Consider the following 10609-nt stretch of genomic DNA (forward strand, 5'->3'; position numbering starts at 1 on the left):
ATTTTATTTGGAACAAATGGGCCTCAATGCATAGCTCCATTCCCCCGTGCTGATACCATTCCTGAATCAGATTAATACGATTATAGAGATTATAACGGAAATAGATATTTTTTAGACGATTTTATTTACACTTCAAATAAATAACTTCAAAACAAAACAACTTAAAGCTAAATTTGATAATTCTCAGTTTGAAAAATATGCTTTTTGATCTAACATCGTTTTAGCATGCAAATTGAAAACGTAATTTCCAAAAGCAATAGTTAATATGTCCAGAGTTTTCCACAATTATCTTTTTACTTTCTTCATCTATATACACTTCGATCTGCTCGTTGTCACAAAGAACTGAAACGGCTTTGAGGCTATAATTATCTAAGCTAGGGTCCAACAATTTTCGAGCCACAACGGTCCATTTGCTGGTGACAAGTCCACAATTTTGCGTTTCCAGCAGCTCAAAAATAGAGCTCAGAGGCTTTCCTACTACTATCAAAGGAAGAACAAAGGAGGTTCGTATAAGTCCGAAAAATTTGATGAACGAAAGGCAGGAGTGGGGCGGTGTAACGCCGGCGACCGCACTCATCACCCATTTTACAGTGGGTTCATCTTCACAAACAATTAAAAGATTTGAACAGAATTTGGCCATAGCCGTACAGTTCGAAAAGTTTAAAGCTTGCTCAGAAACCTTTCCGAATACATCAAAGAAGTGCTCCATAATAGCTTTGAGGTCTACATCCTCTGCCTTTTGGTCTTTATTGCTAATAACAAGACCATAACGTCTCTTTTCCGGAAAAGTCGTGGCATACGGAGGACTAGTGTTCAAGTGATCACACTTGGTCCTTTTGCAGTTTTGAAGCGTCCTTACTTCATCCTTAAAAACTTGTTCCTTCCCTTTGTTTTCCTGGTCTTCGGATTCTTGTTCGCTGGTATAATCCGGATTACATGATCGCGCGCTTGCCACAGCTTTGGACAGCAACATTCCCGTCACACTTTTGGGTGTGTTATTAGACAAACTTACGCTCCTGGTAGGCAAGGTGGGTGTCTCGACGTTTGGGTAGATTGGCAAACGCCTACTAAAGAACGTTCTGTTAGTTTTTGATAGGACACTATAAAATCATGTAATACCGCTTTGCTAGAGGTTCCTTTTCCTCAGAGGACCTGGTGCGTTTAATGGTAGAACTACCATCTGTACTACTTGAATCATAGCTGCTTTCTGACTGGTCTGAGGACGACGAGTCCTGTGAATCCGACAGTTCACAGTATTGTGGAGGGCGCTCAACGGGCATTAGTTTCGTTTCCCGGGGCTGAGAGAAGAAGTTTTGTTGGGCACCGGCTTCAGTCCTACTGTAAAATTGTAGGAAACACACAAATTCGCCTTGATTAAGTAGCGAAATAGCCGCCCCATTCTTCGCGGGATCCTTATCGTGCTCCTGATCGAGCAGCAATGTGGAGAGCTTCTCGCCGTTTTGCATCCACCTTGATAAGCTTCTGATCTCTTGATGGTCAATAGCAATGTTCACAATACGTTCCATTTTCGCTTTCAAATCCAAAATTGTAGCAGTATCAACCAACTCGAAGATGTGGGGCTGCTGGGTCAAAAGTAAAATGAAAAATATGTTTTAAAGCTAGTTTTTAGCATGGCGCCAATTTTCGGAAACATCATTTGCTTTATATATACGAGTAATTCGTAAAGATCTAACCTTCCCATCAACCTCGTTTTCGAGTTTTATTTTCACGAACATTTTCTATATTTTTGCTTTATTAACCTTATGGTAGCTTATTAAAAGTTTATTAAAAATATAGCTCGAAAAAGGTTCAAATAACTGTAAGTCTAAACTTTAGAACTTTAGATTCTAAAGCTACGGTAGTGCGATTAACACAAATATCGATTGTGCGATAAATATAAATATCGATTATTTACATTTTTTACGATGAAAATGTTAGAGATGACAATTTATTTGCGGTAATCGGCGTTTGTTTACGAATAGAGGACTAAAAAGAAAGAAGGAAACCTTATTCTTAAAAAATATCACGATTTAATTTAATTAAATAAAAAAATAGATTAATATGGGAACTCATGGCAAAGTTCTCGTAATCGACAATGGATCATATGAGTGCCGTGTGGGTTGGGCAAATTCACGGGAGCCAGAGCTTCGTTTCCGTAATGTTTTGACAAAACCTCGAAAGGATCGCAAGAAGGAATCTGGCCAACAAGGTGCCACCGAGACCGCGTCAGGCTCTGGTGAAGCACCCGCTGAGATTCAAGTGGGCAACGATATAACCAACATTGAAGCCGTACGCGCCCACTTAAAGTCTCCCTTTGAGCGTAATATAATTACGAACTGGAACCACCAGGAGCAAATATTCGACTATATTTTCACCAAGATGGGCTTTGAGGGACAGGATAGCATTAACCATCCCATTCTACTAACGGAGGCTCTGGCCAATCCTAACTTTTGCCGCCAGAATATGAACGAATTGCTCTTCGAATGCTACGGCATTCCAGCGGTCAGCTACGGAATCGATGCTCTTTACAGCTGGGAGCATTACCAGCAAAAGCGAAAGAAGGTGAAGCGATTCCAAACACTATTGGGTTTCAAGATTTAACTGGTTTTCTTTTAGGTATCTGACGCCTTGATCATTTCCTTCGGATACAGTACGACCCATGTCATTCCCGTCCTTAATGGCAAAATTCAGCTGGAGCACGTGCGTCGTCTGAATGTCGGTGGTTATCACATTATTACCTACCTCTTCCGGCTCATGCAAATGAAATATCCCGTGCATCTAACAGCTATTACCATTAGTCGAATGGAGAAACTTGTCCACGAACATTGCCACATAGCTGTTGATTACAAAGAGGAGCTGATTCAATGGGCTAATATGGACTACTATGATGAGCATATCATGAAAATCCAGCTTCCATATAACCAGGTTACAGCAACAAATGCCCTTCTTACGGCCGAGCAGAAGCAGGAAAAGCGCCGGGAACTAGCTCTGCGTCTTCTGGAAATCAAGAACCGGCGAGAACGGGAGAAGCTTAGAGAAGATGAGCAACAGTTGTTCGTGTACAATAAGTTAAGGCAGCTATATGAACAAAAAAAGGTGCAGAAATTTGAGCGCGCTCTGGAACAGCAACAAATTGGCAGCTTGGAGGAGCTTGATAAACTAATAGAAACTATTAATTCCCGAATTAAAAAAGCTCAGGACAGAGCCAAAGCTGCACCGCGACCAAGTAAACAACAAGAGAAGCTGGACAAAATGCCGAAGCCACCAGAGGGCGTCTCCCAGGCAGATTGGCTAGCCGAACTTCACAGCAAGCGTGAAGAAATTCTACAACGGAAGCAGGCTCGTCATCAACAAAAATCTGAACAAGCCAAGCGACACACCCATGCTGCCCAGGAGAGGATGCGCATTATCTCCACTTTGGCGCGGAGTGAAAAACGGCGGAAGGCCAATGGTGAGGAGGAGGACGATGGCTTTGGAATGAACGATAACGACTGGGATGTGTACAAGCGCATCAATCGCTACAACGATGACAGTGATTCGGATGCGGATAATGAGCAGTTGCTGGAGTGTGAAAAAATCCTTAGTCATTACGACGCCAATTTCGATGATGGAAACTCGAATCAACAAGCCCAAAGTGCTGCCGAGAACTACCAGCTGCACTTCGGAATAGAGGAAATACGCGTGCCGGAGATTCTTTTCCAACCAAGCATGATTGGCAGCTCGGAGGCAGGACTCGCCGAACTGATTGCCTTCGTGCTGAAACTTTTCCCTGCCAACGAGCAACAGCGTCTTGTGAATCATGTCTACCTGACCGGAGGATGTGCCAAGTTTAAAGGCCTCAAAGAACGACTGGCTAAGGAGCTTCTGGAGATGCGACCATTTCAGTCAACTTTTTCCATCTACGAGATTGATGAACCCTCGCTAAGTGCTTGGCTGGGAGCTTGTGCCCAAGCGCGAAAATCAAACTTTAGTCAGACACTAACCACTCGAAAAGATTACCAGGAGCACGGTAGCGAGTATTTCAAGGAGCACAAAGCTAGTAATATCTTTTATCCGACGCCAAAGGAGTAAATTCCTAACACAACTTAAAGAAATAGAAATTAAGTCCAAACAGGGTATAAAATATAACAATTTTGTGTCCTACACCAAAAGTTTCAGATTTTATTTGATAACCTCCAAACAATTTTTTCTTAAATGCTTAAAATAGAAGTTCCGTGACATCGTTGCCAAAGAGCAAGTTCCACGACTTGGGCACTGTAAGCTTAAAGCTACCATCGCCACTGCTACGCAGCTGGAGGAAATCCTCGCACAGTTCGTTCAGTTCCCTGACTATCAGGGAAGCGTCTGTAGAATTGTCGCCCTCCAAAAGGTAACGGAAAAGCAGCATCACAGGAACCTTCTGCTCGTCAAAAGCCTTGAACAGTTGCAGGGCATTGCCACCGCCGTAGATGGCTTCGCCTGTGTGCTCCTTCCACTTGATCAACTCCGAGTTGCCGAGCTGTGCTGCATGAGCCTCCTTAAAGTTAGCGCTGGCACGGTATGCCCATGGGGACTCCTCGATTACACGTCGCTCGAAGCCAAAGCTGCCGCTAAGAATAACCACACGACGAGCAGATTTCAGAAGCTCCACCAGCTGACTCTGGAAGCTTGCCGTGTGGCGGGCAATCCAGGGAGCCCGGAATTGAACTACCAGTAGCTTATCCTCAGCTCCCTCATACAGCTCACAGGAAGAGACCTTTTCGTTGGGCTCATGCTGGTAGGCAGAGGGTCCATAAACCGGAATCAGAGCCGGATGAGAAAGAGATCCAATACGGTGGAGCTGTTTTGAGGCAATCAACAGGTCACAAGCCAGCTGGGCCGCGTTGCCAACACAAATGCTGGGAATGATGACCGTGTGATCGGACACGTCCAGCGATGTACTTTTATTTTTCAGAAACAGCATATTTCTGATGGATCGGAATTTTTGAATCCGAAATGAACAGTCAAAAATATGAAAGTAATGTTTCAGGGTTGTTAAGTTGCGCGTTCGAATTCGATAAATGTAAGGTGACTACCCTCGACAAGACTTAAATGTAAGAGAATTATTTAGGTTTAGTTTCTGACTCCACCTAAGCCCTATCTATTTAATTATTTTAAGTTAATAAACATAAACTTATTAGTTTTGCTTGATTTTGTATATGAAACTACCCCAAAAACCAATCGAATTTAAACACTCTTTTATCGATATCGTCCTAAAACATTTTGCAACACTACCTCTGCGTTTGCGTTTTTGCAAATGTTTTCCGGCGGAAAACCAAACAAACATGTCCAATTCCGTGAATATATCTGTGGAAACCACCTGCGAGAATCAGATTCGTGAGATAGGCTACGATGGCACCGAGCTATACCAACCGTAAGTGCTTCAATGTACACAAACCCCATTTTATCAACAAGTTGTTTGGGCGTTCCGGCGTTTCGTTGTAGGCCGCCTACTTTGTCGGAGAGTTTAGCGAAATGTGCAGCTCGCATAGACTTTAGCAAGACGTCGCTGGACGACCTGAAGAAGGAGGAGAAATCAGCAGCAGCGGCAGCTGAAGAGGAAAAAGATGCAACACAGTTTCAGGAAAGCCTCTGGCCTTGGGACGCTGTACGGAACAAACTTAAGGATGCCCTTACCGAGATCTGTGTGCTTTCCGACGTCATATCAATTGCCAAGGACAAGAGGTATCTGGTTCTGGACCCCCTTCTGGAAGAGGGAGATGATACCAAGCCAATAGTTCAGGTCTACAGCCGCAAGAAGGCCATCTCCCAGGCGGCCCAGGTTCTTCTCGGAGGTGCTGAACGTCTGCGCAATGCCCACAGCGAGCAGCGTAACCGCAATGTTTCCGATTTCCACATAGAATTGTTGCGATTGCGTCAAAACTGGCGCCTGAAAAAGGTCTCCAACGCTATCATTGGGGATCTAAGTTACCGGACGGCTGGCTCTAAGTTCGGCATGAGTGGTACCTTTGAAGTGACCAAGGCAGAAGAGACCTCCGACGATGACACCGCTAGCAGCTCCTCCAACGCATCCGGTGCCGCTGCCAATAATGGAATGCCTATAAAGGCCAGCTCTGCCTTACGCGTTATTGTTCCCTCTGAACTACAGGGCGTTGCTTACATTAAAGTTATTACACAGAAAGATCAAGAAGATCTGTGCATCGCCCAGGTGAACCTAATGGGTCACGGGCCGAATATACCGGCCCAGGTGGGTGTTTGGCAGAAGACCCTTGAGTTCGCTCAAAATGTTCTCTTCTGCAAAGAACTCTTTGCCCAGTTGGCGCGCGAGGCCATCCAACTGCAGGCACCCATTCCTCATGTGGTGATTGGAAACCAGATCAGGGCCACCTTGCTGCCCAATATACAATTAATAATATCGCTCTGTCACTCTACCACCTTCGACTCAAACCAACCGGCGCCGATTAACGATCATGACCATGTTTTGGAGCATTCCTTGCATCAACTTTTGCGTGAGGTTCACTACAAAAACTCCCACCATCCTTTCCCGCACCCGGCAAGTGCACCTCTGGGGCCATCAAAGAAGCGTATGCTGGCGGGTCCGACAGCTGCGGACCGGGAAACGCTGCTGGAGATGACCAAGACCCAAACGATATTGGAACAAATCATTGCCCAAGCACAGCACATTTTTATGCGCAAAAGAACACAGTATGTGCTGGACACACTAGCGAGGGATGTAAAGGATCCACAAATAGTTTCGCATTGGAACGCCATGAACAGTCCAACGATGTCTTGTGTTAAGATCAACATTGTAACGCACGGATACGATGCTATCGGTCGCACCTCACTGGTGATCCACGTCAAGGAGCGGTCGCTTAAATGCATCTGTCGGGATGGGCGCGTCATGCGATTATCGTATGAGCCGCAGGAATTACGGGATCTCATTCTCTGCCAGATCAACTCCCACCAGATTTCCTGCCTCATTAGTCTGGCGCGGTGTATGGCTTGGACGGTGCTGTCCAACAGCAATCACTTGGGCATTGGAAAGGTGGAACCGCTTGGAAACGCCAGTTCCTGCCTGTTGGCCTCTCCAAATAGTGATCGCATGATCGCCGTTCAGATTCGGTGCGATCCCCAGATCGATGTTAAAGTATATATTGCGAAGAGTCCACGACAAGACTTCTTCCCCAGTCCTCTGGTCCCAGAAAAGTTGTGGGAAAATCTGGGAGGAAATTTCAAGGAGGTATAAGGCATTTCTTTATGCAAAATGATCAACATTAGTTAATAAATTAAATCTTTTTCCAGGTGCGGTTCGACAAGATCGAGGGCAAGAGTTTCCTCAACAAAATGGAATTTTTGATGGCCTCACTGACGAGCAGTTCGGCCTGAAAAGTTTTCTACTTTCAGCATCCAATAGATTGTAAATCGTTTTAGCATTCTAGTTTAAGCATTATTTAATACAAAGTGTCGTAAATTAGCTCTACTGAAAAAATGTGTTGATACAGATTTCTTTTGATAGAAATTTATTTGGACAAAGAGAAGATTTTCTTTTATGATTCATCGCATAAGACTGTAGCTCACATTGTTTTTCCAAAGCCTGGGCTGATAGTTTAATGATTCCGGAGACATATTCCGCTGCTGCATGACGGTAAAGGTGTCTTCCAGGCTAACCACATTGGCGCGATTGGTGCTCTGCATGAGAAGGATCAAGGAACATCTTATAAATTTCATCACCCATCTGAAACTCACCCATCGTTCCAAGTCACAGAAACTAATGTTGTAGTTCTGACTACGTGGCTGCAAGGACATCACCTCTGAGTGTGCAGAAGGCGGTGGTGCTTGGCGCAGGTAGAGACCGCGATTGGTGGAAAAGAGGACGGGCACTCGCTTGGCCGGCGCAGAGCCAGCTCCCGTTCCGGCGCCCAGAACCTGTCGGTAGATCGGGCAATGGCTAACCGTGGCTATGGGCATGTCCTGGGGCTGCCCCTCGCCAGATACGCCTCCCACCGTACGCATTATGCCCATGCAAGCGTGGAAACAGGACGCCACTTTGCCGCATTTATGTGTCGAAGGATTTTACTCGATTTCCTGATCTCTGCCGCAACCCAAGAGTTTATTAAAGTGGATGTGCATCTTCCCTTGCCAGTATTGATTTTGTGCACTGCTGGCCACGACACTGGTCACTGTCCGTTTGCCTGGCGATTGTCCAGTGTGTAATTAACCCCACAATTTGTATGGCCACATCGAGCGACCGGTTGCCCAGACGACCGTCCATGACCATTCATTAGCCATGTGCGTGTGCCGGGCCAATTGTCTCGGCCAGAAGTATAGAATCAAAACGAGGTAGCCGGCCTCACACGCGCTGGCTGCCAAATTGTTCAATTAATGTCGGCGGTGAAAAAAAAACAAATCTTTTTGATGTATAGCATTGGGAGATCGGATCAGGGGGTTTCTCCATGACCTCAGGTGCAGATTTCCATAGGATTTTCTTTCCGATTTCGAAAGCAGGAAGGAACCACAATATCCTTAAAAAAACACAGATTTTCTCTTTTTTTACTTTTTACAAATATTGTTTTAAAACTTTATTTCATTTTATATTATATTGGTTTTTTTTTTTCCTTTTTGTGTACTTGTAAATTGTATAATTAACACTAAAATACTTATTTAAACATATTTCCATATTCAATCGGTTTTTTATTCATTCATTTTTTTTTTGTTTTTTTTTTTTTTTTTTAATTTTTACGTGTTACTTTTTGCAATTTTTTTTTTTGTTTTGTTATTTGTTTGGGCGATTCATACTTTTGTTTACTTAATTCCATTATACATAGATTTTGTTGTGGTTTATATAGATCCAGCAATTGAAACGCTCAAACCGAAAGCGTTAGTAAATAAATTTAACTTAGTCGCTATTTAAGTGTTTCGCTTGACGCATCGTTGATGCATTCATCCATACTATAATTTAGGTTTAATTCATGCAGCACATATTTATCCACTCTCCTCCTCCTACATATTTTAAATTCCGACACATTAAACATATACAATATTTAAAATAGATTTCTTCCATTTGTATCATTTTTTTTTTCTTTTTAATTATTTTATCAATTGGTTGTATGGATGTGTGTGTGTGTGTGTTGTATATTAAAGAAATTTAATTCATTTCTTTATTCATATTCCTTTTGATTTGTTTATGTTTCTGGGCTTATAAATTAGCTTCGAATCTAATGCTAATATACGGTAGGCTCTCACAACGAAAGCCAAACGTGCTGTATCTTCGGGATCGGGAAAAGGATGAAAGCACGGACATATACAATGTAAATATTTATATTAAATATTCTATGCACTTTATAGACTTTTGTTTGTACAGCATTTATCATTTTCATAACTGTGATATTTTGAAGTAAACTTGTAATTAGGTTATGTTTCTACAATTTTTTGCTTTTGCTGCCATTATGAAATATTTAATATATATTCTTTATATGCATATTAAACAGCTAAATCTTAAAGTTATGCGCGTAGCTATTTTGCAATAAATTAGTGCATACAATAGGCTACAATCTGTATCTGATTTTGTTCTATATATAATGTATACATATAGCATTCTATGCACACAATGCTTTTGGGCAAATCGAAACGAGCTGTGACACTCAACAAAATAAAGAAAATCGCACAGATACAATCATATATATCTCTTATAAAATGATATTGCTCGCCATTGGAAGGAACTTAAATAACGATCTTCATTTAGTTTCTGTTTGGTTAATTTATATATAAATACATACGACAGGTGAAGTTGAAATTAAAGACACGAAATAATACAACAAATACGCATTAAACTTTAAAACAAACAAACACAGTCACAGGGCAGACAGAATAAAAGCATTAAAAAATAGGACACAAAGGTGCCAAGTTTACAATTTTTACAATGAGAATTTAAAAGAATATAGTACATACAATTTGGGGGGCGAAAACAAGCGAAATGAATACGATCTAGAATCTACAATCTAGATCTAGACATATGCCCATCCTGACAAAAATGGTGCATTTCAAGAAGTGTGCATGTGTGAGCTAAAGACTATCCATATACATGTCCAATAATGCTAACTATATACTCAACTAGGTATTATGCATATCATTATAAATATGATTTCTCGTTCATATTATGCTTGCCTTAGCTCCCATTCTGGAGCTCTCTGATTTTCTGTCGCGCCTTGCTTAACAAAAAATGATTTCTTTCTACAAATATATATATATATTTATATTATTATGTTATAATTTTTAGTTTAATAAGCACGTGATCTTTTTGTATAAATAGAGGGCTGGGCTGGCCAAGTGAATTAAGGGCTTTTGAGGTGTAAGGTTTGGTGTGTAAGGTGAGCTTTTGCCTCGTTGCAACAACTAAACTAAACAAAAGACTCACTTAACTTGTTGCATATGTAGATGTTAAACATTACTTTAAGTATATTTGCTTGTTCATTAAGGTTACTGCTGTTGCATGCTTTCTCATATCAGTACTATTCAGTAGTTTCTTGTTTTTGTTTTTTTTTTTCTAGCCGGTTTGCGGGTGTCACTGCTCTGTTTCCTTCCACACATTAACCAAAAACCTTATTATGAGTTGAATTGTTCATCGAAAGTT

General features: G+C 42.0%; 5 protein-coding genes across 6 annotated transcripts; 2 read left to right on the forward strand and 3 right to left on the reverse strand.

The window, feature by feature from the left end:
• Positions 1-105: 105 nt before the first annotated feature.
• LOC6499301 lies at positions 106-1865 on the reverse strand. Of its 2 annotated transcripts, none has more exons than XM_032449649.2 (3): positions 1695-1865; positions 1120-1580; positions 106-1064 (listed from the first exon to the last, which is right to left on the reverse strand). In XM_032449649.2, exons 1-3 carry the CDS (start codon positions 1734-1736, stop codon positions 221-223), a joined length of 1347 nt encoding a protein of 448 aa, XP_032305540.1. In that variant the 5' UTR covers positions 1737-1865; the 3' UTR covers positions 106-220. The 2 variants fall into 2 exon arrangements, with proteins under 2 accessions (XP_032305540.1, XP_001954913.2); XM_001954877.4 differs by having other exon boundaries at positions 106-1067; positions 1695-1864.
• Positions 1866-1937: 72 nt separating this feature from the next.
• On the forward strand, positions 1938-4151 carry LOC6501282 (actin-related protein 5). Its single transcript, XM_001954878.4, has 2 exons — positions 1938-2562; positions 2617-4151. The coding sequence occupies exons 1-2, from the start codon at positions 2062-2064 to the stop codon at positions 4069-4071; spliced, it is 1956 nt and encodes a 651-aa protein (XP_001954914.1). The 5' UTR covers positions 1938-2061; the 3' UTR covers positions 4072-4151.
• On the reverse strand, positions 4132-5127 carry LOC6499300 (proteasome assembly chaperone 2). The gene has a single exon (XM_001954879.4). The coding sequence runs from the start codon at positions 4940-4942 to the stop codon at positions 4199-4201; it is 744 nt and encodes a 247-aa protein (XP_001954915.1). The 5' UTR covers positions 4943-5127; the 3' UTR covers positions 4132-4198.
• A 96-nt stretch (positions 5128-5223) lies between these two features.
• On the forward strand, positions 5224-10372 carry LOC6501283 (mediator of RNA polymerase II transcription subunit 17). The gene is made up of 3 exons (XM_001954880.4): positions 5224-5392; positions 5464-7219; positions 7282-10372. Exons 1-3 carry the CDS (start codon positions 5304-5306, stop codon positions 7363-7365), a joined length of 1929 nt encoding a protein of 642 aa, XP_001954916.1. The 5' UTR covers positions 5224-5303; the 3' UTR covers positions 7366-10372.
• LOC6499299 lies at positions 7525-8001 on the reverse strand. The gene is made up of 2 exons (XM_001954881.4): positions 7726-8001; positions 7525-7668 (listed from the first exon to the last, which is right to left on the reverse strand). Exons 1-2 carry the CDS (start codon positions 7999-8001, stop codon positions 7534-7536), a joined length of 411 nt encoding a protein of 136 aa, XP_001954917.1. The 3' UTR covers positions 7525-7533.
• Positions 10373-10609: the final 237 nt, after the last annotated feature.

This window comes from Drosophila ananassae, chromosome 2L, assembly GCF_017639315.1.
Source record: "Drosophila ananassae strain 14024-0371.13 chromosome 2L, ASM1763931v2, whole genome shotgun sequence".
NCBI lineage: Eukaryota > Metazoa > Arthropoda > Insecta > Diptera > Drosophilidae > Drosophila > Drosophila ananassae.

Coding starts and splice junctions, on each gene's coding strand:
- LOC6499301 (XM_001954877.4), bottom strand. CDS start 1,736: ATGTTCGTGAAAATAAAACTCGAAAACGAGGTTGATGGGAAG. Junction 1,581..1,694: donor AAAACGAGGTTGATGGGAAG/GTTAGATCTTTA, acceptor TTGACCCAGCAG/CCCCACATCTTCGAGTTGGT. Junction 1,068..1,119: donor AAGGAACCTCTAGCAAAGCG/GTATTACATGAT, acceptor AACGTTCTTTAG/TAGGCGTTTGCCAATCTACC.
- LOC6501282 (XM_001954878.4), top strand. CDS start 2,062: ATGGGAACTCATGGCAAAGTTCTCGTAATCGACAATGGATCATATGAG. Junction 2,563..2,616: donor ACCAGCAAAAGCGAAAGAAG/GTGAAGCGATTC, acceptor GTTTTCTTTTAG/GTATCTGACGCCTTGATCAT.
- LOC6499300 (XM_001954879.4), bottom strand. CDS start 4,942: ATGCTGTTTCTGAAAAATAAAAGTACATCGCTGGACGTGTCCGATCAC.
- LOC6501283 (XM_001954880.4), top strand. CDS start 5,304: ATGTCCAATTCCGTGAATATATCTGTGGAAACCACCTGCGAGAATCAG. Junction 5,393..5,463: donor GGCACCGAGCTATACCAACC/GTAAGTGCTTCA, acceptor GTTTCGTTGTAG/GCCGCCTACTTTGTCGGAGA. Junction 7,220..7,281: donor TGGGAGGAAATTTCAAGGAG/GTATAAGGCATT, acceptor ATCTTTTTCCAG/GTGCGGTTCGACAAGATCGA.
- LOC6499299 (XM_001954881.4), bottom strand. CDS start 8,001: ATGGGCATAATGCGTACGGTGGGAGGCGTATCTGGCGAGGGGCAGCCC. Junction 7,669..7,725: donor TCTGTGACTTGGAACGATGG/GTGAGTTTCAGA, acceptor CTTCTCATGCAG/AGCACCAATCGCGCCAATGT.